The sequence below is a fragment of the Echiichthys vipera genome, assembly GCF_963691815.1.
Source record: "Echiichthys vipera genome assembly, chromosome: 15".
In the NCBI taxonomy this organism is placed as follows: Eukaryota; Metazoa; Chordata; class Actinopteri; order Perciformes; family Trachinidae; genus Echiichthys; species Echiichthys vipera.
In genome coordinates this window covers 21,407,302-21,434,165 of record NC_139840.1, presented here as the reverse complement: position 1 = coordinate 21,434,165, position 26,864 = coordinate 21,407,302, and the positions used below count along the sequence as shown (strand labels likewise).

Sequence of the window (26,864 nt, the reverse complement as noted above, 5' to 3'; positions counted from 1 at the left end):
CCAGTAAGAGGTTGATTAGTAACATATTGCGGTAATTTGTTAAAACGACCCGCATTTTGTAAATCAAAGCCTGCAACAGACTGATGCAATAACAGAAGCGTCCTGTCGAGGGAAATCCTGCAGACACTACATGCCTGAGACAGTAAATGCATGTGTAGGTTGAAGTCACTAGAGGGAGCCATCTACGCAACATAAAAATATATATTTGGCAAAACTTTGCAAATGAAAAAGGGACATGAGCAGTCTGTGTCTACACTTCCCACCACATCAGTCCAGATGCTACTGTAGTCACAGGGAGTGTGAGCAGTCACAAAAGGAAACACACTAACACATTTAAGACACCTGTTAAAATAATAATACAGAAATTCTGATTAAGTACCTTTGGAGTGAAAACATTATACATGTGCAAGAAATATATGCCAAATGACAGATGTGTTAAGTTACTGAAATAACTTTACATTGAACTAGGCCACTGCTGCCATCATGTGGTTGGCAGTCACCCCACTGGTTTAATATTTAAAGAGATTTTCTCCCATATTAAGCCTATGTTGTGGATGGTAGTCTATACAATAAGATATTATTATATGATTTATAAATCAGAAAAGATAAGTACTTAGGTGTACCTGCAGTCAAGTGTTTGATCCCCAATATATCAGAACCGTGATAGTGCCAGATGATACAGTATATGAACCGTTTTGGCTGTTTAAGTGTCACTTTATGCTCATATTTATAACTGAGTTGAAGAGTTTTAGGCTACATATGCAGTACACACATCCATCTACATTTTGGTAAGAAGAATGAATAAAAAATGAATTACGCTTCTGGTTTTCCGTTGTTGTGTAGCAGTGACTTTGCTCCACAGTTACAGTCAACATTGGATCATTTAGGTTTTGGACATTGGTAGATGTTTATTATGTTTATGTTTTGGTTTAACTAGATATATATATTCAGCATAAGGCAAACAATCTAGTTCAACAGGTGTAGCACTGTCCCACAAATCCAGACATTTGGGAGGAGGGAGCGTAGAGGTACCAGCAGCTAACTGCCTTTTTGTATTGATATATGGAAAACTATATTTTAATAGTTCAAAGTTTTAAATATTGTTTCATCTTTGAAATCCATGTTATCTAGTGCCATCTTCTGGCTAAAAGAAAACCTTGCCAAAATTAAAATACCATTAGTAAAGTATAGACTTGTTCTGTCTTCAGATTCAATATTAATTATTTGTGACCTTGAAGAAGTCATTTGGTATTAAGCATGGTAATAATACAACTTCAGTTTATTTTCTAACCTGTAAAGTATTGTACAGTTTTGCTGTGATATTTATCAAATTACTAGTTATTTGTCTTGTGGGTATTTTATCCACTGAGAAAACATTAAACGTCCCACGATGTGCTCATTTTCAGGTTCATACTTGTATTGTATTGTATTTCTACTAAAACACGCTTACATGCTTTAATGTCCAACAAACATATTATTTTCTCATTCTCTTCTCTTTGATACTTTCACAGTATTCATATAGCACCTTGATCTACTTGGAAAGACATGGAAATCTCACTTTTTGCAATACAGGACCTTTAAGTTTCAGTAAATATCAATACATAAGCGAATTATATTACCGTATTATTTATGAACAAAGTGCTGCTCTCCAGCAAGAGATCTGCATAAATATATATAAGCACTGTCCCCAAAACCCAGTGGCTTCAACAATAAAGATTGTTGACAAAGTGAGACATTATGAGGAAGAAGTTTATTGAGGATACAGAGACACAAAATAACAACTGATGCAATTCCCCAGGTTAACATTATGCCCCCTGCTAAACACTGCCATCTCACTACAAGTGGAACCATTTCGTTGTTGGTCTTCAGCAGATTATATATATATATATTTTCAGCTTTCCAATTCTCTTTCTACATTTAGCTTTGGCAATACAGAATTGTACTTCATGCCGGTAAGGCAGTCTAAATTAGAGAGAAGAGAGCATTTAGTGAATAGAGACACAGAGAACGATTAAAGCGTTAGGATCCTTGATGAGGTCTTAATAGTCCACAGGTACAGTATCTCCTTATCATTAACTATATACATCAGAACACAGTTTAGGCCCACATACACAATAACAAACTGACAGAGAAGCACTTGAACACTGACAATACCACCTTAAGCTCTGATGGAGACGCTGACTGACTGACAGATTGACTGATTGGCTTCGATGGTTGTGAGAGAAGAGGAAGTAACAGAGGCAAGAAGAAGATTCGGGAAAAGAGAAAGAGTGCTAGTTTGTGATGGGCATGGAGTTGCATGTTTCAAACCTGAGAAAAAGGCTGAATGGAAACATGTAAATGCATGTTCTGTGTTCGTTCAGTAAGGAACTTGTCATGTTTTCGCCGCGTGAAGTTTTTTGTTTTTTTCCCTTCTCACGAGTCAGCATCTGAATCAGATCTTAAGGCTGTGAGGGGTCACAACTTGACCATTGATACAGCACAGGTGGACACCTATGACGAGGTTAAATGCATTATTGAGGCCGTTCCCCTATAGAGAATACTGAAGGTGCTCCTCAGCCTTGCTATGTGTGTATGGCTGCTACTACAACACAGGAACAACTCACAAAAGTCCAACATTAAATTTACCCCCGAGGGTTTTTATGATTCATCATTAACAGCTTTGACCATGAAAACAATTACAACTGAAACGGCAACAAACGTGCAGACGGACGGCACATGCACACGTGTCCTCACGCACTCATACACAGAATTACTCGCACACAAACACGCACATACACGCTCACATACTTAGATACAACTTCTGTTCCTAAGAGAACATTAAGCTGATAATTAACACTTAAGGGGGCATTATACAATAAATTAACACAATACTAAATCAAACCCAGCCTACATATAGGCAAATTAGTCCCTCCCCCGTATACACACGCACACACACACACACGCACACACACACACACGCACACACACACACACAGAACACACACACACACACACACATACGCACACATTCTACATACACACACTCCCATGCAATAAAAGCAGCTTATGTGCCATGCTGCATTTTGGAATGAGTAGGGCAGTACGACTGCTGAGCGTATTTTCATGTAGAAGCAGCAAGTAAGGGGGTAGTGGCTGACTTGGTGAGTGGTTTTTGAGAGGGGAGGGGTAGAGGCTCCAGGGACTGATTCTGGGTAGTGGATCTGCTAAGCAAACCTGGACCACAGGCGAGCAACAAGCGCACATACACATACACCACAAGACAAGTACCATACTGTACATAGATATATGGACATCGTCACCTGGCAGGAAATCGAGGGTCAAGGGGTCAAAGACTTCAGTGTCTGCTCTAAGGAGAGACCCGGACGGCAGAGCCATGGCTAATAGAGGAGGGATGGAGTGGAGGGAGGGAGATAAGTGTATAAGGATAAATGTTTACGGTGGGGCTTGTCTTGTAGGAGACGGTGGGGGCCGCCGGCTGGGGTGGAGAGCGAATGATAAACGAAAAGTGTCGGGGAGCAGGACAGATAAGAGATTCCACACAAAAAAGAATGAGAAAGGAAAGATGGGAGGAGAAAAGTAAATAAGACAAAAGGAGACAAGAAAAGAAAAAGAGATTAGTCTTTAGTCCTCACAGAAATTGAAGCGATGCTGTGTTTCAAAGTCAAATTGATCGAGGAGAATAGAGATAAGCTCTGTCACTTCCTGTTGCTGTGTATTCAAGCCTTGATCAAGAAACTTACCTAAGTTAAAGCTTTGAGAGGCAGTTTATTTTTACCGTAGTTCGGCAAAAGAAATCCATAATAATCTTTCATCATATTTTATTATTAGTGAGAAAATGAGACTCCTGCACCTCCTCTTGGCTCTGTTATCTGGAGAGGGAAAGCTGCAAGAAGAGGTCTCACTCTTCTGTACTTTAACTCGTGTTGTGTATCCCTCAAATCTCATGAAGTACATTCTACGGGGAGATAGTCTGTCCAAATCAGAGCACAGCGTATCTCCTATGCTCTGGTCTCCAGGGGGATGAGGAGTAAGCACAGTATTAATCAGCTGAACTCACTAGTCATCCTGGGAAACAGAAAACTGAACTATCGCTTATAGAAGGGATACTACGGTCTGCTTGAAATGACCTGCATGTGACTTCAGGAGGGACTATATATATATCACCTCACGTCTGTATACTAACTATGAAGCTACCGCCTGTAGTCAGTTAGCTTAGCTTAGCATAAAGACTTGAAACAGAGGGAAAGAGCTAGCCTGGAAAGAGCTCTCCAAACAATATGTTGAACATTTCATTCTATTACAGATAAACACACCTGTTGTTTCATGTTCAGCTCAATATTTACCATATGGTTACACAACTTAGAGGGGAATCATTGCTGATATTATTCTGTGTCATCGAGGTCACCTGCTGGCTTGCTAGAAAAACGTAGATTACATTGGATGGAGATCTAACTCTTGATCCAGTGTCAGATATGGAGCAGTTAATAAGAGCAGCTGAGATTTTATTCTGAGCAGGTCAGCTCGAGAAGATGTAAAATAAGTCTAATATGTAAAAATATGTGTTTTTTTCCTGATAAAAAGGGAAAAGATACAGTTTGGAGTTTCAGTTTTGATTCCAGTGGGAAATTGCAGTTATGTGGGTCTTAATAATCCCTACGCTAATAAAGACGCCAGAAGAACATTTTTCGCATCTTCCCGACAGATAAGTTATGTGAATGTTGCGTTTACCTGGGGATGCTAGGAGGGGCCCTGTTCGGGCGGCTGGGAGCCTGAGGGCTGTCAGCACTGTTATTAAAGGGCCCCAGGGGTCCTGGGCGGTTTGGTGGTGGCGGGGCCCCTCGGGGAGCCGGGCGCTGGCCTGAAGACATCCTTCTGGGGGCAGTGGGGCTGGCTGGAGGAGACCTGGAGGAGGGAAAGCATATCATTTTAAATAAGTGAACAATCGTTTTGATTTAAAAATGGTTACATGATATATGTACGATCGGTTTAATTCTAGTAACTTTACCTGCGGCCACCAGCTCCTCCTACCCAGGAGCTGTCAACAGGCGGAGGCATGGGGACAGTGATGGTGGAGGTGGAGATATCACCGATGATGGCCAGGGCCTCCTTCAGGGCCTGGTGGGTCCTCAGCACCTCATCCCTCCTCTGGGCCTGCTCCTGGGACTCGTCCATCAGGGTATTCTGGTCACCTGCAGAGTACAGCTGGGCCAACAGCTCGGCATTGATGAAGTCCTTCACCTAGTGGCAGCAAGAGGAAGTGTAGGGTGAGTAATCAGAATTGTGAAAGTACAGGCAGTCTGATGGTCGTTTTTTTTTCACCATCATGTCACTAGTAGTGTCACTGATAGTAGTAGCATCTTAATTACAGTAACAGCAACGGAAAGCTGTCTTCACGGCCCATATAAATATATAATATCTGTGTAATATTCTCTTACATTGTTGATCATGAGATGCATGATGGTCTTGGGCATGAGGTCCCGGATGCACTTGTTGACAATAGCCATGTAGGAGTCCACCAGGTTACGAATGGTTTCCACTTTACGCTCCAGCTGAGGGTCCATGGAGAAGTTCTCTGTGGTGGTGGTGGTCTCACTCTCAACCTATGGAGGGAGGGGGGAGACATACTTTTTAAATGCAGAAAGAGAGACAATGGGAAAGAGGTCCATGAGAAAAGAGTACATGTACAAAAGATGTGGAAAGTTTCAAATATTTAAAAAATTAGTTATATGAGGTGGGAAATAAAATAATAATATTGAAAAGTGAGTGAGTTTGCTTACTGCCATGACTTTCTCAGGATAGACCCCGGCACGTAGGAGAGAAGACTTCCAGCTGTCCACATCATCCTGAGAGTCACAGGCCAACTCCAGGGTGCGATTGTCCTTGTACACATTCCTTAACACCATGACACAGGAGAGTATATGTATACATTTTACACCACATGCTGGAGCATATTTAACTAAATATACATTATAATTTCACTAATCTATGAATGATTAATTATTTTTAAACATGACAATGCTCCCCATTGTCACAAAAAAGGTTCCACTAAAAGATATAAACCCTGACATCTGGAAGTAGTGACAGTATTAGGTTATGTGCCTCCTTCTATGTGGGATATTTTGTTGTCTAACCCTTTCTTTGGTTTCCAGCCAAGAGGGATGAAGAAACTATAAAACTTCATACAGGACGTTCTGCTCTAATTACTAAAAGCTCATGCCTGATCCTAAACCTTTTACACAGATTCACTCTGTTATGGATCAGCGCTTTTCAAATATTATCATCAACCTTTAATTACAACGTTTACACCTCCAAGTGACTGTTTTTATAGTAATTCACTATAAAATGCCTGGTATATTCCTGAAAGCCCTCGCCATAAATTACATATTCATAAAGTGAGCTGTAGATCTACTAGTTCCAGTTTGTCCCAGCCTGCATACATGCATGCTTACATACTGTATAAAACACATAATCCGAAACATATTTCAGCCGCTGCACCAGCACACTGGCCTTGGACTCTCTAACTCCATCTACTGCGTGTGATTACTGTCAAAAGTCCTGTTTGATTCGCATCCCCATGAAAAATCAGAAATCGAAACGTTTAAGATCTCACAGCTGACCTTGACTCTGTGTTGAAAATGCAGAATATGTGCTTGCTGGACATGAAACTCTTCTCCATGTCGCGGACCTTCAGGTTGTCCAGAGGGAGCATGTATTTCTTCTCTTTCTCCTGTGAATAAGGAAAGCAGAAGGTGTGGATGGACGAGCGCTTTTAGGACTAATGCAATTTGCTCTGTTTGTTATTTCTGTGAATTCTTGTGCAATCAAATTTAAAGTTGTGCAAAAACATGCCCATAAGAGAAAAGGTGAAATCAGGTTTATAAGTGAGAAGGAGAGTACGCAGAGAGAAAGGGGGGGTGGGGTGTTAGGAGGGAGGAGGAATGGGGGAGAAATGAGAGTGGGAGGTAGGGGGGGTGGGGGTGTAGAAGGGGGTAAGCAGAAACAGAGAAAGAAAAGGGAGACGGAGAGCACATGTGGAAGTCATTACAGTGTGGGTCAAGACACAGTCGTTGTTCACGGTGCGTTTTGTCGGGGAGAGCTGGTAGCTAAAGGCTGAGTAAACTAAGTAAGACGGGGAAAATGGGGATATAGATGTGAGCACTGGAGGTCCGGTGCTTAAACACACTGTTCATCCTCTGAGGTAGAAGCTCAGGCACGGCTGTGACACACTCAAAGAGGGCCTGTGACGGACGCTTAGGGTTGAAGAAACTCTGCTCTTCAGTTTTATACTCCATCATGACCTCCATCTTTCTTAACTCTCTCTGTCTTTTTACTTTTATCCCTCCCCCTCTATATTTTCTCAATATTTTTTCTTTCCATTCCAGAGGGGCCCACTTCCTGCCTGATTTTTTTTAAGGCGAAGAAGGAGGGAGAGAGAGAGCGAGAGAGGGAGAGATTAAATGACAGCCTGGCGTTAAAACTCAACATCTGGTAGTGCTTAGCAGCACACAGAGAACCAGAGAAGGAGGGAGAAGTTAAAGAGATGGCGGGCGAAGGAGGAGGAGAGACGAAAGAGAAGAAACACGAGAGTGGATTTGCAAAAAGATTTGCAGAAGAAAGCCCACATGTGGCCCGCAGGTCCGGGAAGAGGTGGTAGACGGTCGCAGGTAAGAATTAAAGAGGATGAGGAGAAAAGAAGAAAGAGAAGACAAGAAAACTCTGCAGACTCTGCTGTGTTGTATTCCCCAAGGGGTCACTACAGCCCATATATGGTCACACGTGTCTCCTCCCTCTTCCTCCCTCTTCCTCTCCCTTTCTCACTCCCCCCCCAACCCTCCGTCTCCCTCTTTCCCTCTTTTTTGTAATATCCCCTCCCTGAACGTGCAGCCAGTCTGTCCCAGTCGTCTGAGCGAATATGCCACGTCAAGGCTGGATACTCTTCATGGCCGGCGTGACCGAAACGGACCGCGAGGGGACTCAGAGCTCAGACGTCCACCAAAAAAAAAAGCACACACGCCAAGAGATGTGCTCCAAAGGGCCAGGGAAGGCGGCAGACGCGGATGAGGCGAATCGCAGTTTTGATCGGGTTTTCAGTAGAGGGGATCCTTGCTGCCAAAATGGAGAGGGGCGAAGGGAGGGCACAGATGACAGAGCCGCCCGCGAGCATCTGGAATGGCAGAAAACAGCACACAAGGCCTGGCTCTTAACTCCGGCTCCGTCCACCCAGTGTTCAGACTACCTGTTCATTATCATACTGGTGTACAGTAGTCTGCACATTGGTTAGACTGGGCACGGACCCTCTTCTGTCAGTCTGTCTTTCTGTGTCGCTCTCTCTGTCTCTGTTGGCATTTCAGGTCTCCAAGATGTGTGTTTTTTGTTTTTTTTTGCATCTGATCCTTTTTTCCCACTCTTTGCTATTTAAAAAGAAAATCTATTCATAATTTGTATATGATCTATATTCATCTGTATTTTGTCCCAAGTGCATTTTAACACTACCTTCTCACTTACTTTTGGGAATAAACATTCATCACTAATTTTCAACACTAAAGTGTAGATTTGACAAGTTGCTCTGAGAAAACAAACTGTAAAATAATCGAAATTTTAAAGCCCAAATTCACAAAATGGCGAGTTCCCATAATTTATAGCATGAATGAGTGAGTGTGCAGCCTGCCGCTCTGATGAAGATGTGCTCGGCTGGAAGGGGGGAGGAGCGAGTGTGGCTGCAGAGCATCTAACGCAGGCCAAAGGAACGAGGGCCAATCAATCAAGTGGAGTTTAGAAAATACAGTCAGACACCTCCAGTGAAGTTATTTCAGTGGGTGGGCAAAATGGAGTTGGAATATTTAAGGATGTAAAGTAGATTGCTGTGGTAACTGTCAAATAACTGCAAAAGGCTGGTAGAAAAAGAAGTGTTCTGCAGATGGTGCAAGAAACACATGTGCAAAAAGCTCCAGAGCACAAAGAGTATATGTGCACACAGGATGTGCTACCTTTGACTGGTCAGTTAAATGAATGTCTATATAGATCAGCCCTTGTGTTGTTGCGTTTGTGGTGAAATAATGAAAAGTCAAAGAGTAGACTGTGGTATATTACTCATTATAAAGTAGGGCCAAAACAGTGACTCATAAAGTGATAGCTGCATATGAAGCTGAAGCTCAGGAACAGAAATGGAGGGATATTGATATTTAATAGAGGGGTCTCTCTCTTCTGAAACATTGGAGGCTGAATGTTTGGATTAAAAACTTGTGATTTTCCTGCCAAGAATGCGAGCAGTTACAAAGTTACTGCCAACCGCACCAAGAGAGGGAGGAGGGTGTGTGTGTGTGTGTGTTTGTGTGTGTGTGTGTGTGTGTGTGTGTGTGTGTGTGTGTGTGTGTGTGTGTGTGTGTGTGTGTGTGTGTGTGTGTGTGTGTGTGTGTGCGTGCACGTGCATGTGACTATAGAAAGTTCACGGGGTGTAAAACAGAAATATACAAGGCGAAAGCCAGCGAGTCTATAATTTCCTGCATTACCACACTAACGTATCAAATGACAATCTGTAGAGCGAGTGCTGTGCAGCCCATGTGCTGTCTGAGGGCTGAGTATGCGTTCATATATTTTTGGGGTGGCTGTGAGTGAACATTTGGTTGGGATTGGGATTGTTCCAAATCTTTTTGCAGGGAATAAGCGAATGCCTGAACTCCCAGTGGAAAGAGGTGGGGAGGGAAGAAAGAAAGAGAGAAAAGAAGGGAAACTCAGAGACAAAGGGAAAGATGAATGGAAAGAAGGAGTGACAAGACGAGAATCATGGCCAAAGTCTTCACAAAGATTTGTGACTCATCAACGCAGGCTTGATGCTCACAAATACTAAGTTAAGCACATTGAAGTGGAACGACATAAAAACTATTCTACATCCAGGCTAATAACCCTATTGTCTCGATCGATATATCTTTTTGTACAAATAAATCTGTGTATCTCTCTGTGAACTGCACGAGACTAAACGAGGTCTGATAAACAAACAACAACGCAGCAACGACACCAACAACTGGCTGAAAGGAGTTGCAGTGTGTCTGCCTATCTACACTTGCTGTGCAGAATATCCTTCAACCTGTACAGCAGGCACAGACAGGCAGGTAGACGTCAGCCTGCCGAATACGCCAGCAGCACGGAGCAACGGCTGCAGCCTGTCGATGTGGTGCAAATGGTGTGTTTTATGATGTATTATCAGTACTAATGGACATAAAAATAATAAAATGCCGTTTTTTAAAAAGACAAACGTCTGACATCCGAGTCATTCATTGACCTTGTATAAAGATAGACTTTCAGACGGCCATCCATCAGTTTTAGTTGGTTTTGTATTTAGTTGAATACATTAATAGTAATTCCGAAAATAATATTTTTCACCATTTTCATAATGGCTCCTCATCCTGATGTGAAGGTCCTAAATGGAGCTGCAACAATGAGTCACTTATTTTGCTAATCGATTCATCATAATATAAGTAATTTTAAGAGAGAGAAAAGCTGTTTTAAGTCTCTCAAATGTGATGATTTCCTGCTTTTCTCTGTTTAAGATCAAATTAAACTGGAAATCTTTGTGTTGGACTGACAAAACAAGACCTTTAAAGACATCACCTTGAATTTTGAGAAACTGGAATGGACATTTTTTCAATATTTTCTGTCCAAAACGATTAATCACTTAATCTAGAAAATAATCAGCAGATTAATCTAAAACAAAAAATAATACAGCTCTTGTCCAAAATATGAATTTACAAGACCACAAACCCTCTGACTCTGGAGGGAAGTATCTGTCTCTTCAGCTGCTAAACATTCAGATAAAAATAACAAAACAATGAGCTTAAAGACGCTAAAACGCTTTGTAAAGCTGAGGTGGGTCATATTTCTCTCTGGATATGTTATTACAAGCAACTCCTTTACATTAGGAATAATTTGATTCATTGTTATTATAAAAACACATTGCTGCTTTAAACTCACCTCATCATCCTTGAACCAGGAGAGGCTCTCGGCAGTCAGCACAAACCAGTATTCCTTGGCTCCTCCCTTCATGATGCTGATGTTGTTGATGGTCAGCCAGCCTTTGCGGATGACCTGAGGTGAGGGTAAAGTCAGAAAGTCAGCTGTAATGTTGAAAAAAGAAAATGTAAATAAAACTAAAAATGAAAACTAAGAAAACAAAAGGATGACAGGAGCTTTTCATCCATCATAATTTAAATTAAAAAAACAACTTGCCCAAAGGAATCTGTGTAGGTAATCAATGCATGAATTGCGATGAAATGTGAGTGAAGGTCAGGTTAGGTTAGGTGTGTCATTGTGTCTTTGTGACTCACTCAGAGCCTAACATGTGACCGTGTGTCAGTGCAGTCTCATTCAAGGAACTGTGTTCACAATGCCACAAGCAGAGGCCGGTGTTAGCTTGTTAAGGGACCATTGTGTTAAGTGCTTCAAGCACACAATAAAGCATGTGTGTCAACTGTGTTAGGGGAATTAACCCTACGAGCCCTACACAAACAGGCCCGTGGGCACAGTGCCAAGTGATTATTAGGTTAGATTACTGTCAGTCTTGCACCGCCTAAGACTCACTAAGGAGGTTACCCAAATCATTACAAAGCCTTTCTGTCACAGGCAAACAGTAGAGGGCTGTTTTGTGCCTGGATGGCAGGATGCTAGAAGAAATCATTCTAACATGTTTAGTCTTAGAGATGGTATTTTAACTGCCAAACCATGGACATTTTACATTTTTATTTGTCTAGTTGGCAACCCCTTGTAGTCTGCGGATGCTGGTGGGTGGAGGGGGTGTTAGACAGTAAACACTCATAGAGTAAACTCTTACAATCAGGCCTGATGCGGGAGGAGAGGAGGCCTGCAACAGGAAGGAATGTGGGGGATTTAGAAACCTTATGGAACTAAGAAAAAATGGCAACTTTCCTAGTGCATCTTGTCTTAAAGAAAATGCCTCTCCCCAACAGCAGCTTACACAGCCAATTTGCCATTCTTGAACCCGTCGACGGTGGAAAACGGGAAAAATGACAGGTTGTTATGCAGCGGTGCTGGAGAGCACCACACAATGGGAAGAAGTGTTACTGCAGGCACAAATGACATTGCAAACCACAACCCACAATGAGCGATACTCACCAACAGACACCCATAAGAGGGCAGCTGAGATTCTCACTAAGGGATGGGGGATGAAATGCAAAGTGGCACCTTGATGACACAGGAGGGGTTCAAACAAAGGGAAATGTCTCAACAACAACACCAGTGATGATGGTGGCATTAAGTAATAGAACCCAATGTGATTCTTTTACTGAGATAAAATCATAAAAACCAAAGAAGCAAACAAACCACTGTACACAACTGGTGCCCCACTAAACATAATACACCATGCATGACTAAAATATAAAATAATAATAATAAAATCCAAGAAATGTTAAGGTTAAAATGCATATAACATAAAATGTGTCTAATGCAAAAGACCGCCTCAAATGAGTATATTCACATCTCTTTCTCTCTCTGCAGTAGCCATCCTGCTGCTGTGTGGATGTGCGGTACTCCCTTGACCTTGTGCTCCACTGTTTATGTGTGACATACAAGACATGACAAATGCTCACCTGATTTCCTGCTGAACTCTGGCTCTTATTAGTCTGACTGCTCCTCTGCTGCGCACTGCACACAGGAGAGACGGGATGACGGGGAGGGAAAGGTGAAAGTAGAAGAGAGAGAGAGAGAGAAGGAGACATGACAGGTCAGGGGAGGTAAAGGGGTAGCTTCTGAACATTTGTTTTCATCAGCCTGACATCTTTATGCATGAATAATTTATCACGGTGGAGCCGAGCTAATAGATGGAGTCTTTACTTAGCAAAGCCAATGAAGTCTTCATGGTTAGTGTTGATGTAAGAGAGCTGGATGTCTATCAACAGCAGAACCTGTAACAACACAAAACATTACACATGAACTGAGCCCTTCTTAAACAAACACAGTAGTTTGACATTTAGGGAAAGACTTTTATTAGTTGTCTTGGTGAGTGTTAGCAGAGAAGATTGATAACACTCTCATGTCTTGTTTATACAGTAAATTTGTAGCTGGAGTTAGCAGCTGGTTAGCTTAGCTTAGCACAAAGACTGGGAGCAGGTAAAAACACCTGATTTGTCTCTCTCTAGCACATAAAACCACAACTTGTCGTTTTTACACTTTGCTAAACCAGATATAGAGTGTTAATCCGGGAGCTTTAGAGATGCAGGTATGTGGGTTTTGTTGCAAGGGTGAGCTCCTTCCCCATTTCCAGTCTTTGTGCTAAGCTAAGCTGGCTTTATATTTAACTTACTGACATGACAGTGGCACCGATCTTCAAATGAGCTTATTTCCCAAAACTATTTATTTAAAGGAGCCGTACTGTACATCAGGGCATTAATATAGCAGCAAATAAGTATTTTCCGTGTAAAGATATAGTGGAGAAATGGCGTCCTAAGCAGAGAATGAAGTCACTCTCCCTCTGTGTGTGTTGTAATCCGAGTTTCTCTGTTTGTTTTTGACATGTTATGTGCATGTTAGTGCATGTTGCTGTGAAAAAACGCTGTTATTTCATGTATTGTGGTGAGAACCGTGTGGAGGCAATCCCAGCCCAATTTATTATCCATATTTCAAGTAGAGCACATTAATAATAAACCATTTGGTTAATTGGTACCTTGATTGCCATTCCATAACAATGACAGATATGGGTATAAAACTGGCTACCGACTGAACTTTGCATACATGTCACACAAATGTTTACCTGGTCCTTGGCCCGACTCTCTCTGTCTCGGATATGAGAAGTCACAATTTTCTCAGTTTCCTCACGTAGCATGGGGAAGCAATCCAGCTGAAAACACAACACACAGTTTATCACTTACTCCACATCATGAGGAATGTGGGAAGCTCAGAAACAAACAAGAAAACAAGATTTTTTCAACAGTGAGCTCATCCCTACTTCCCTCCAAACTTCCAAAACTCCCCATAAACCACATGAGTTACCTTGTCGGAGCACTGGCGCACGGTGTTGATCAGTTCCTGGATGACCATGTCCACACACTTGACGCAGGGTCCCTTCAGCTTTATGACCTGCTTCTTCACAATGGCCTCAAACGCCATGTCTGGGGTGAAAAGTCCAGTCCTAAATACCACCAAGAGGAAGAGAAAACGGGTGCAAATGAAATGAAAAGTGTTCAATGCGGCAGCAGCTCAACGTACACATGGTCAAGACAATCTGCTGGAAGTCAAACCCAGCATCATAATGGAGGAGAAAGGTGAATTAAGCGACTTTGAACGTGGCGTGGCTGTTGATGCAAGACAAGCTGGTTTGAGTATTTCAGAAACTGCTGATCTACTGGGATTTTTTTTACTGTAGTCGAGTGGAGATTGGCCTCCGCAGTCACCAGATCTCAATCCAAAAGAGCGCCAGTAGGGAAATAAAGCTGCAGCAACTGTGTGATGCCATCTTGTCAACATGGACCAAACTCTTGCATGTTTCCAGCACCTTGTTGAGTCTATTTCACAAAGAATTGAGGCAGTTCTGAAGGCAAACGGTGAATCTAATAACGCGTCTGGTGAGTGTATATCAATATTTGGTGTGTATTTTAGATCTATGCTTGCAATAATAAAGGGGTCAGTGCAAAACACTTTTATCAGTGTGTTAAAACAAATGGTAGATATTGTACACGCTGTTGTTTTTGGAGTGCTCAAATGTGGTGTTCCTTTAAATGTCAGATTTGTCCCTTGGGTGGCAATTCTTTTGGTTGTGGTGGTTAACCGCTGCTGAACCAATATAGAAACACAGAGAGAGACCGGACTGAACATTAAAAAAGAGAAAGAGAGAGACAACATGCTCCTCCCTTGTTTATGAACTCATACCAAAGGCTTTAACCAAATTCTGACATCTGCATTTTAACTTGTTGACTGTCTTCAGGTTGTGAATAAAACAGTTTATATCTTTATAATGCCAACGAGCAGAAAGACAAGAGTGACAGCATCACTGGTGGAGGAAGACTGTGCCTTTTGGGAAAAGACTCGTGGTTGTGGTTCAACAGCAGGGGGGTGTTGAAAATAAATGCATTTTGACAATCACGTTTTTCAGTTATGTAGACAATTTCCTACCTGATACCGTGGATGTTCTTGATGGCATAACTGATCTCACGACGCATCTCCTTCTCATCACACTCCATCTGAAGGGGAGAGAGAGGAGGAGTTTAGACAGTAGATGCTGAACACAGTTGTAAAACTGTTAAAGAGCAGCGTAAGAGACAGCATGGAGAGTGGGAGAGCACGACAGAGATAAAATAGAATATCTGTAAGATTAAAAAGAGAGACAAGCTGTATTTGAATAAGAGTTTGAGCAGGGAAGCTATTTAGGGATCATTCAAGACAAAATGACAAAAGAGGGAATATAAGGGGTCATTACAAAGAGTGATGGGCAGTTAAACTGTCTTAAAATGAGAAGAAATAAGTCCACAGCGAGTGTCATTATTTCAACTATTCCCTGTATTTTCCTTTGTTTAGAGCATTTTCTAGAAATGACTGCCACTATCTTTGAACAAGACAGAAAAGGACAGATGACTCATGAGGACATTGAACTCTCGTTTTTACATTAAGCAACCTGTGAGTTTAAATTACACAAACATCAAAAAACATAAACATGGTGGGATTCCGGTTCAATATATTTAACTTTAACAAATCTTCAAATTGAAAAAAAAAGCCATTTGTGTCACATAATTGCACCATTCGCAAATTATTTCACTATTACTTTTGCCATCTTCTCCTATGTGCAGCATATCACCTTGACCAGCTCAAAGGGGAAACGCTCGTGGAAGATGCGATTGATTTTCGCTCCCCCAGACAGCTCCACTGTGTCCACCTGATCCCCTGAGCCCTCAATCCTTTTCTCAAAGTCCACCGAGAACTGCTGCACCATCCTGAAACAACAAGGATGAGAATAAATGTGAGAAATAAAAGATGAGCAAATTACTTCTGACATCTAAAGTAAGAGCTGATAAGCAGCGGGTGCCATGGGAGAAGTTAACTATCTCTTCAGAGGTCAGATATTTTGCAGGACACGTAGTTTTTTCTGAATTAAGTCAAATGTAAATGCACTGACTGCAACAGCTGCTTGGTTTTGCGTGATGGGTCATCGGGACGGTATCCCCGGTATTCCTCGGCCTCCTTGTCCAGAGCCAACAGCTGGGACTGCAGCTTGCTGCGGAAAGCTGGCAGGGTGTCCCGGATGTGGTTGGTCAATTGCTGTGGAGGCACAAAGCGGGTAAAATTAAACAAATTATAATCACATAGAAGCATGGCTAAGTAGATTATGCCACTGGCATTTTGGCTGTAGGGGAGACCGGGGTTGGTGGTCACAGTGCTTATTACAGCCCAACTAGAGGGCGCTGTTTCATTATTTTGATACAAAACTTTTGCATGACGTCATATTGGGGTTGTTAGGAATTTCAATACAAACATTTATCAAAAAGAGGAATGTAATTGTTATAATTTTAGTCTACTTTTCAATAGCTAGCTTCAGCATGAAACCTTTGTCCAGAGGTTGTTGGTTGTCTCGCTGCTCTGAGGGTTGGTTGTAAGATGAAAAAATGTCTTTTCAGTTGTGGATATGTAGACAGTGATGTTCTTTGTTTTGTTTTTTAGTAGGCAAAATTGTCAGAAACTTTAAAAGAAAGACAGACAGTGACAGCATGCCACCTGACATTATGCTCTGGGGTAGTTATAAAGACCCCCGTGATCTCACCAACAACCCCGGTCTCCACTACAGTAATGTACCAACCTTGCCTGTTCAGTGTAACCACAGATAATGTAACATTCTCACAATGACAAAGCAGAGAAAATGCAGAATGCCTGCCTGAGTGAAATCATAAATTATAAGGAGCTGAACTAGAAAGAGCGAATGCATTTTCCACCTACTGACAGTCTTGTATCACCCACACTGACGTGCCATACAATAGGAGCGGGGAAAGAAAACAGCAACAAAAGGCTGCCCTCTTATTAATTATGTAAAGTGCACTGTGGGAAAGCATCGGGAACAAATCTATGATCACCTCGTTGAGCACTCTCTGCAGTCGTGGGGTGCCCATTTTTTCAGCCATGTGCCTGTACGATGCGTGTGAAAAGAAGAACTTCCTCTCCGCCTCAAGAGCCGCCTTGATATCTTTCCTCCCATCAATGTCCTTCTGACTGCGATTCACCACTCCGATATAACCTGGGAATAAGGAAGCAAGGACACAAATTGAGAGAAATAATTAAGGATAATCCCAAGAGACAAAGGCAGGGATAGCACGAGCTAGATAAATAGAAAAAAACAAGCAGTGGTCGTGGAAGAAGGGACTGAACACTGATTAAGACCAAAGGGAGAGACTTTGACAGTGAAAGGTTAGGAGAGAGAAAGTCAGCGGGTACAAGAGCCAGAGTGAATCTGGCTGGCATAGCTCACTTTATTGTATAACACACACACAAACACACACACCTCTTCGCAGCGGCAGCAGCTTGTTCTCCAGTATGTCTCGGGCGTCTGTGCCCTCATCCATCAAATCCAGTTTGGTAATGACTCCAATAGTCCTCAGACCTAGAAAAGGGGTCAAAAGAAGGAGGAAGATTGTAATGGCTATTTAGGAACGCTTTGTGGAAGTTTAAAGGCACTATTTTCATAATCAATATATCGCTGGTGCTTGTGCTTTCAACTGTAAACCTGTCCGCGGTGATATTAGATGCTCAGAGAAAGTGCTCCAGAGTTAGGAGCCCCAAAGTCCGTGCAAGGAGGCAGGCTGGTGTCGTGGATGGGTCAAACAAACCATGGAGTTTTACCTGAAAGGCTGTTTTTCCTGTTCATGTCCCGTGTGTCACTGCAGCTACTCTTACGTTAACCCCACCCACAATCTTTTCCTAACATTAAACAAGTGGTTGTGTTGCCTAAACCTAACCGCATAGTTTTATGTGAGTTCACAACATAAACAACGTGTTTCCCGTGTTTGAAACAGCGACTGGGAGCAGCATGCATTTTCCACACAACGCCGCCCAGGGCATTGACAAGTGACATCAAAGGGTCCTGACAAAATGTCCATATGTGACGAGTTAGGATAAGAACAGGTTATCATCTCATAACCACTGGTGTTGTTTCCCCCTATCTTTGCATTCATGCCTCCCATTAAAATCACATGGTCCTTGGTTTCATTGTCTGTGTTGTTGGTGGGGGCATGGCACTGTACTATCTGAAGGTTTATTTTGCTGTAATGATCCTTGGGTGAATAGGTTCCCAGCTGATGCGGGTCTTCTTTGGATAGCATGAACTCCACTCCCTATGTATGCGGTGCAGAGTCTTCAGGGTGCCTACAGCACAGACTCAGCACTGAGAGATATTCTGTACCTCCTCATCTCTTCCAGTCCATTATTACTACTGTCTTTCCTCCTGTATACATACCCCTGACATTGGGATGGGAATGGGGAACTGGTAAAAAATATTATTAGTATAATTGTTATTGTACTTATCAGTTCCTTTTATCAGTGTCGGCATGTTTTTGCTGGACAGCTGCACATTGCACAATAATGACTCACACAAACGCATGCGTCTACGCTGCTGGAAAATTGCAACAAGGAGTCACGGCAGAGAGGAAGAAGCAGTCCAAAACATGGTGTTATGATAACATGAGTGCCATACAGGCAGGCTTAGCAGATTTTTTTTCTTTCAAAATCTGAAAACCTAAATAAAAAAGAAAGCTGTACAAATATTCTCTCATGTCATCTAAACTCTGTCCAGACTCAGATTTAATGAAATAAATCAATAATGGCACTCAATCGTATCATTAAAACAGATGCGTTGAATGTGAAAACCTGTATAGGCCGACTCGCTCTCCACACAGAAAGCTGATCAGGAATCAATAAGGGAATCGATAAAGAATCGGATCGATAAGCAGCATCAATAATGGCACTGGTATCAGTGAAACCGTATTAATTCCCATCACTACTGACGTTCAGTGTTGCAATGTTGTTGAATCCAGCTATTCATTTCCTCTATTCCTTCCTTCTCCCTTAGGTCTTTCTTCCCTCCTGTATTCTTCCTCCTCACTCTCGTTGTCTGGTATCATTCTTCCCTCTCACAAGGTCACTTTGAAAAGTCCTCCGATGCTTTGCCAATTCATCCTCCTCCCCTGTCTGAAGGTCAATCTCTTTGGCCATTATATTAAGTAAAATTCCTTTTTAACCCTTCCTCGTGGTCTCCCTTTATTAAGCATCGCATCTTCTGAGTTTCTTTACATCTTTTCCTGATTTTCTTTTTCCTCTCCTCATTTTTTCGATGCCTCCATCCTCCATTTTCCCCCTCCTCTCAGCCCCCTTGTTTCTAATAATAATGTGTCACTTGATCGATCCCTGTAGGGAAATTCTGTGTCCGCATTCAGAGAGGTCAGAGAACAAGGTCAGACACTGAGCATCATCCCTGCAGCTGATGGAGATTCAATGTCTTGTTCAGGGCGACCCCACTCATCACAAGGCCACCTTTTATGTGCCTCGTTTACTTCCGTTCCTCTTTTTACATCTCTCCCACAGTCTCTTTTAATGCCCTTACCCTGTGGATCGACGTCCTTCGCCAGTTTAAGAGCGTCAGAGTTGGCGAGGTCAGTGTTGGCCGGAGTGACGGCCAGGATCAAGCAGCTCTCTCTGGTGATAAACTGCATGATCATTTCTCTGATCTGCTGCTCGATGTCCACGGGCTGGTCTCCAACCGGCACCTTAGTGATCCCCGGCAGGTCGATGAGAGTCAGGTTCAGCACTGCACAGACAGAGGAATGCAATATAATAGCAATACTTTTTAACTGGAAGGGTCTCCAAATAGTTTTACACTGCTCCCTACAGCAGAAGAAAATAGAAATACAATAAAAATAGATGTTTTGGCCATATTTATTTAAACTTGAATAAACTCATAATGGAGCCAGGATTGGGTTGTAGGCTACTAACCATTTGTAAAAGCAATATTAAATTCGTAAGATCTAACTACTTGCTAGTCATTACAGTCGGGTCGGACCATTAACATTATGTAAATAAAATAGAAATTGACTGTAAATGAACCTGCAAATAACAAGTTCAGCAGTTATAACAGCTAATAATATAAACATAGTTAACTGACAACCCTTTGTAAATGTAGATATGACTTTGCTTAATGTTTTGAACCACGACATTTGGTCATTTAAGCTAACAATGTTTTGTAGTTTGAGGTTTTTAATATCTTCCCAGTTTACATCATTATTAAAGAGCATTTCAAACTAGTCTCAGGTCAGATACTTCACTCATAATCTATTTAAGCAACCTCCTCCATGCTTTGCCTTAACAGGTAAATGTTAGCAGCTAGCGTGTTTACTCAGTTGCTTTCCTTAGTTAGCCTAGCTACACCTGGCTGTTAGCAAATTGGAGTAAATATGTAGTAACAACACTTTAAATTTAGTGATGCCTAAATGTCCATTTGGAGCCATCACTCAGCAGGCTACATTACACCTACAGTCATACTTTCTATAAGCTGGTGCCGCCAGGAGTAAAACTGCTGGAAATTACGTAGGAATCACTAGTGAACAAACTTTTAATTGTGCATGTATACAATAATCTGGTTTCAATAAAAGGACTGACTCCCTCAAAGCATTTGAATACTAATTCCAATGCTCTTGGATGTCTACTGTACATGCTATCTAACAAGAAAATGTAAAAAAAAAAAAATGCTAGTAAGGTAATCGTATAGCTAATAAATGATAAGATAATAGCTATAAATTGACAAACAATAAACATTATCAGTTATATTCTGAATGGAGCTCTGCACATGACAGAGGGTCACAGATGGTAGAAATCTGAATTAATTAGTTCATTTTAAATTAACTTAATTTCAAGGCTCTGGTTACAAAAGACAGCATTTCCTTTTACAGTGCAAACAAACTAAGGACATCAGTGTAGCATCAGTGTAGCATTATTATAGCATTATTACAGCATTATTATAGCATCAGTATAGCGTTGTGTGCTATATTCAGCCATATTAACACAGAGCCTTAAAAGAACCTGCTGCATCCTTTTAACTCAACAATAAAAATTAATTCATATGCTGTATAATTATTTTTGCAAGGAAAACCACATCCTTTGTTTCTAATGACCCAGTTTTTAAAAACATTTTCCGCCAGCTAATAATGCAAAGAGCGGGAATACGAAGACTACAGCTTATCAAAATCCACCTCGGATCCAAAGTGTTATTGTGTGCTGTTACTTGTCAGTAAAAGAAAAAAAGCAGAGTTTTGGCTTCGCACCGTGAGGGGAGTAAACCCGCAGGTTGATGGGAACGGGAGATATGCCTTTGTTGGCCCCCGTGACACGGTCCGTCTCTGCCTCGATCTCTGAACGAACCTCATCAAAGTCTGTGAACTTCTTCCCTTTGCAGTGGAGGAATTCAGCCCATTCTGAAAGGATGGAAACGAAGATAATAAATAGGATTAGTGGTGGCTGTGCTGCATGTGTCTGAGAGAGAGAAAAAAGCCAGAAGCAAAGAAACACAGTACATTTTTTTTTTTTTTAAAAAGGGAGAGGGGGAGGCTGCATTTGTTTATGTGTGTATTTTAGCATGTGTGGGTGTATGAATGTGTGTGCACCCACCTGCAGTGGCGCTGATAAGCTGCAGAACCAGTGGCCTGCGGGTGACAATACCAGATCCACGAGGCAGAAAGTCCCTGAGGAAAGACCACTCCAAACTCATTCAATCATACCACAAACATTTATCACAAAGTATACAGTAGGCATGGATGTTGGTGGCATATTGATATATTCATCTCAAGGCTCTTATAGGGCAAATTTATTGTAATTATACACTTTATCAGGGGTGGGGAACCCTGCTCCTGGAGGGCCACTGTCCTGCATGTTTTAGGTTCCTCTCTTCTCTAACACACCTGATTTTAATGCTCTGCTCGTTATCAAGCAGCTGAAACTCATCAGGAGGTTAATAATCGTTAGACTCAAGTGTGTTAGAGCAGGGAGAAACCTAAAACATGCAGGACAGTGGCCCTCCAGGAGCATAGATTCCCCACCCCTGCTCTATATAATGACATGCCAGCTACTGTAGACCCTTCAGTGTCACCAGTCTGGTATGTTATATGCGAATTCAATATAGTCTGAGTAAAATAGGGGCAATTTTAAAACAGAGTAACTCCTGTAGCTTCAAGCTGCTGCTGGTGCAACTAACAAGAACAAATAACACTCTGGCCCGATAAACAGCGGGTCAAAATGAAGAGCTGCAACACTGACAAAAAGCGATGACTTCTCTATTTCCCGAGGGGTTCCACACATGCTCGTTGTGTGTGTGTGCATGCATGATGAGCGCGCCACACACCGGACAGAAATCACGACCACCTCCTAAGCTTAAGGTCTGTTCCAAGAAAGCTTTATTAACACATATCGACCCTCCTCCACCGGAGCTCCCTCAGATGGGATGAGTTAAGAAAAAAGAGGAGCCCACTACTCGTCTATTCAGCGCTGTGCAGAGCCAGTTCAGGACAGATGGACCATTACTCAGCATCACGACTCTCAATGAGGGCTGGGACAGGACGAAATCAATGCATTCATCTGGTGGGACTGCACACATGCACGTTCAAGCTGCACAAGAGAGGAACCATTTGGTCATACTGAAGACATCAGTGAAATAAAGTGGTCCGAATTGAAGCAGACATTCTGACTCTATGTTTCTGTCATGGTTCAAGCTCCAAAACCACTGAATCCTACATTTCCCATAATGCAACTCCATTTCATCTTTCATTAGACCTTCCTTGAACACATCCTTCAAACTCCCAAAATACCCCAAGTTTGTAATGCATGTTTTCGGTAAAATATCTGGAGTCTAAAGCCTATAATATAAAATAAAGCCTAAACAACACTGATGACACCACCAGCCCCCTTCAGACCCACATGAGTATTCTCCATGGCAAGTTAATTGACCTTTTGTGTAAAATTGGTGGAGACTGAATTAAATCGACTGAAACATAAACTACTAGTAAATGAATCCATTTAGAGTTCATTTCTCAGTAAATCCTGAGATTAACTACCTCTCCATCTCTTTGAACTGCAGGGCTATAAAACAAAAAAAAGCCTTATTATTTAGCAGACAAAAGCACATCATATAGTAACTACTGGGGAGTCATTGCGGGACAAAGACTTGTTTCTGATCCACTTTTTAGCTTGACTATGAAATTGATGTTACCAACGGAACGACTAGATCCTTATCTTGAAAAGAAAAACTCAATTCAAATACGTCTGCTCATAATTTATTTGTTGTGAGTGACCAAAATCCAGGGCGAGATGATGAATATTCACGTGTTTTCAGGAGTGGGAGCTGACATGTACTGTAGGGCGGTGTTTTAAAATGGTCACATGCAGAGATGTGTCGCTGCCATGTGCATTTTATAACACACAGAACATGACACTCTCATTTTTATGGGGTCGACTGCATATCAATGCCTTCCAAAAGGTTGCTTGGGAACCGTAAAGAGATGGATATTTCTGGGACTGTGAAGGAGCCTGGCTTGGTGCTGATTGGGCTGCAATCCCCAAGGTGCTGCTGTAACCCAAATACAGCTTCTTTTCCTCTGAAGATACATATGCACATAACATAACTGAAGGTCTCTGCTCATCACAAGGTGCAACAGCAGTGACTTTAAGCTGGGGGAGACATGGTTTGAACTCGACACAGAGAGATTGGCCCCATAGGCCTCTTATGTCATCCTCAAGGTTAACCGGAGAAGGGATTATCCTATTTCTGGTGGTCAATTTTACCTGCCTACAAAGTTCTCCAGCACGGAGCTCTTTCCTGCACTCTGACCGCCGACCACTGCGATCTGAGGCAGGTCCAGGTTGCATGCCTGGCCAATGGAGCTGAAGGCATCCTGCAGCTTGTTGACCAGCGGGATCAGATCCTCCATGCCACGGTTTCCCATGGTGCCTTTGAACAGGTGGACTCAACGAATGGAAGTGGGGAGAGAGAGAGAGAGAGAGAGAGAGAGACAGGAAGGGGGATTGAAAGAGGAAGGGGGTGTGTGTGACGCCGCTATATTAGTCCAGGATACCGCGGTGCTTGTTGATGTGGTGAAGTCATCTAGCCGCGCATTGCCCCGAGCCAAGCGAGGGTCAGACGACTGTGGAAGCAGAGGAGAGGAAGAGAGAGAGAGGACGAGAGAGAGAAAGAGAGAGAGGGGGGGGGGGGGGGGGTAGAAAAGATATATGAACGGACAGGGACAGACAATTGCGCAGTTGCTTACCACAACCACTATAACCCTCTCTCTCTCTCTCTCTCTCTCTCTCTCTCTCTCTCTCTCTCTCTCTCTTTCATGCACACACATAAACGCATACACAGCGAGCAGCACGAAGCCACATACTTTCAAGGGCATTTGATGAGCGGAGCTCTAAATAAATAGGCTCCATGTTGAATAAACCCCGTGCAAACCCCGTTCAAGGCTCCACAAATCACACACGGATGACACTCAATAAAAGGCGAAGCAAAGCACCGTTTGCTGCATGCACACATGCGTTGAAATACATCAGAAAAGAGTGTCGTATAGATATATATATTTATCATAACAACAATCACACGGTATTATTATCGGTGGTGCGTTGATTGTGAGCCTACCCCGCCTCAGGATTCCCTCAGTGTTTTCGGTGTCCGTTGGTCCCGGTCGCTGTCCAGTGCTGAAACGACGCGCAGATCAGGCAGCAAAGACGAGTGACAAGACCCTGGACGATTATACAAGCACCACCTGCTATGGCGGTGCATCAGCTTGATCTCAAATTCCTGTGCACCAAATGTAATCGCCTGTGGGCTTGGTTCCGGTCGGCTGAATGTCAGAGCGGTCTCATCCCGAACACAAATTCGCCTTTGACAGATTATTCATTTTTTTTCTTACCCCCCTTCTCCTCCGTTCCGCGGTGTAATTGCGAAGCTGCGCCTCGTCTCTTTACACCATAATCGACGCGGCGGAGGACCAATGGAAACAGCGGGATCGGAGACGAAGGCAGAGCAACGCGGCGCCCCATTGGCCAGGCACGTACAGGTTAGGCCTACCTGAGCCCGCCCCCTGTTTACATCCGTGCCATTTATGCCGTTGTGAGTCATGCGGCACGGCTGCGCATCGCTGCAACAGAAGAGGTGGATGCGCTCCTTCAGATCCCTGCAGTAGGAGCAGAAACCAGCTGTCCTGTATCCAATACACTACAATTTCATACTAGTGCAAGGCCTTGGCAGTCATTTTTCATGTCGCCTTGCTTCTAAAACATCACTGTGATGAGATGCATCCTTGATAGGTGACATTTTAAAACATAGAGGATTAGGACTGGATGAGAAAGTGTCATGCTTGGTACCAGATTGCCACAGCAGGCCTAGGCTGGTGGATGCGGTCATGCGAAGAAGGACGCTGCCATCCTGCCTTAACACGCAGGACAACCCCATACCAGAGACAAAGTGTCTCCTCTACTGGATGGGAACATCGCATATGATTAGATCTGGATCTGAGGGGAGAGATGTAATTAGCCCCTCAAGCCCCACTGCAAAGAGGCTGAAAAGCGGTCTGACATGCATCGAGGACATAACAGTCAGAGCTCTCCCCGTCCTCCATCTGCTTGTGACAGTCAAATATGATCGATTTGGTCAGTATGTGCCCTCTTCATTATGATCAGGCAGGCCTCTGGAGATGGGTCTAGTCGGCACATGATGTTGTAGTGAGCTGGAGTAACACTAGGTGGCAGTAACGACCATAACACTGCAGCTCTTCGTTTGGGCCCAACTTGATATATGCCATTACTTAAGGGAAAATAATGAACTAAGACCTGAATCTTTACAAAATGATTGGGTAGTATAATATTAAAATAGTTATGTCAAAGGGAGACACATTTATATGTTCAATAAAGCCACAAACATGGGAAAGACTCATGCAGACCTATGTAAATTCTGCTTTGAAGTGTCTGGATGGTCTTTATATTTATATATATTTCAGAAAGCAGGAGAAGAAGAACCCAAATATGTTCTCAGGATATTATTAAGAGTTATACTGTCGGACTGGAGCACTCAACCCCTGTGACCTTACCTGACAGAGACCGGATGCGTGAGCAGAGGTATCCAGTAACATCAACATCAATCCAACAACTCTCTCTCTCTCTCTCTCTCTCTCTCTCTCTCTCTCTCTCTCTCTCTGAACCGTCCCTTTCATCTGCTGCCAAAGATCCTGTTTCCTGTGGTATCTGGAGTAACAGGAGAGTCCGTCTCCAGGTCAGTATTTAGAGCTTCAAAATATAAATGGGCCTGTTTTTAGACCAGGACCTGGCAAGTCACTTCAACGGTGACCTGTCCACCTACAGCTCGGACACCATTAAAATGAGGCCCGTGATGATTCAGACAGTCCACAGGTCATTCCAGGAATTAAACTTATTTATTCATGGTGTCAGAAGTGTTCGTGAGATGTTTTCATGGGGGATAAATATTCTATGGACAGCTCTGCCACTACAACCTGGACTTTCGAAAACAGTCGATTACATTCGATAAAGCAGAAGAATGAATGACATGTCAGTTATTGCAGTGATTCCCAAAGCATGGGCTCTGAAGGTACTGTGCGAGGGCCGCAATAGGTCATTTACAATAAATGTTTTTTTATGTTTAAATATTTGCCTTTTAAAAAGCAACCAGAGCTAATAAAACAAAGCTGTGGGATTATTTATTTTATTCTTTATTTTTCTTATTCTATTTCTGATCCAGAATGTATCTCATCTCCTCATTGTCTGACATTTGTGTCTTTGCAAATAGTAACATGTATGTGGATGGATTATTAATTTGCACTGCATAGACG

The 26,864-nt window shown here is 42.6% G+C and overlaps 1 protein-coding gene across 1 annotated transcript; it reads right to left on the bottom strand.

Moving 5' to 3' along the window:
• Window positions 1-1,799: 1,799 nt before the first annotated feature.
• dnm3b (dynamin 3b) lies at window positions 1,800-24,937 on the bottom strand. The gene is made up of 21 exons (XM_083928721.1): window positions 24,659-24,937; window positions 23,809-24,167; window positions 21,643-21,716; window positions 21,300-21,449; window positions 19,586-19,789; window positions 17,492-17,590; window positions 17,067-17,227; window positions 16,118-16,260; window positions 15,800-15,935; window positions 15,121-15,188; window positions 14,002-14,140; window positions 13,763-13,849; window positions 12,847-12,917; window positions 12,603-12,657; window positions 10,972-11,085; window positions 6,621-6,730; window positions 5,781-5,895; window positions 5,439-5,603; window positions 5,009-5,241; window positions 4,732-4,905; window positions 1,800-3,478 (listed from the first exon to the last, which is right to left on the bottom strand). Exons 2-21 carry the CDS (start codon window positions 23,967-23,969, stop codon window positions 3,436-3,438), a joined length of 2,502 nt encoding a protein of 833 aa, XP_083784847.1. The 5' UTR covers window positions 23,970-24,167; window positions 24,659-24,937; the 3' UTR covers window positions 1,800-3,435.
• Window positions 24,938-26,864: the final 1,927 nt, after the last annotated feature.

Bases quoted from the DNA above. Each gene is read 5' to 3' on its own strand.
- dnm3b (XM_083928721.1), bottom strand. From the start codon at position 23,969: ATGGGAAACCGTGGCATGGAGGATCTGATCCCGCTGGTCAACAAGCTG. The intron at 21,450-21,642 runs GTGGGTGCACAC...CCATCCTTTCAG, and splicing joins GCTTATCAGCGCCACTGCAG to AATGGGCTGAATTCCTCCAC. The intron at 12,658-12,846 runs GTAAAGACTCCA...TCCTGTGTGCAG, and splicing joins GACTTCATTGGCTTTGCTAA to TGCGCAGCAGAGGAGCAGTC.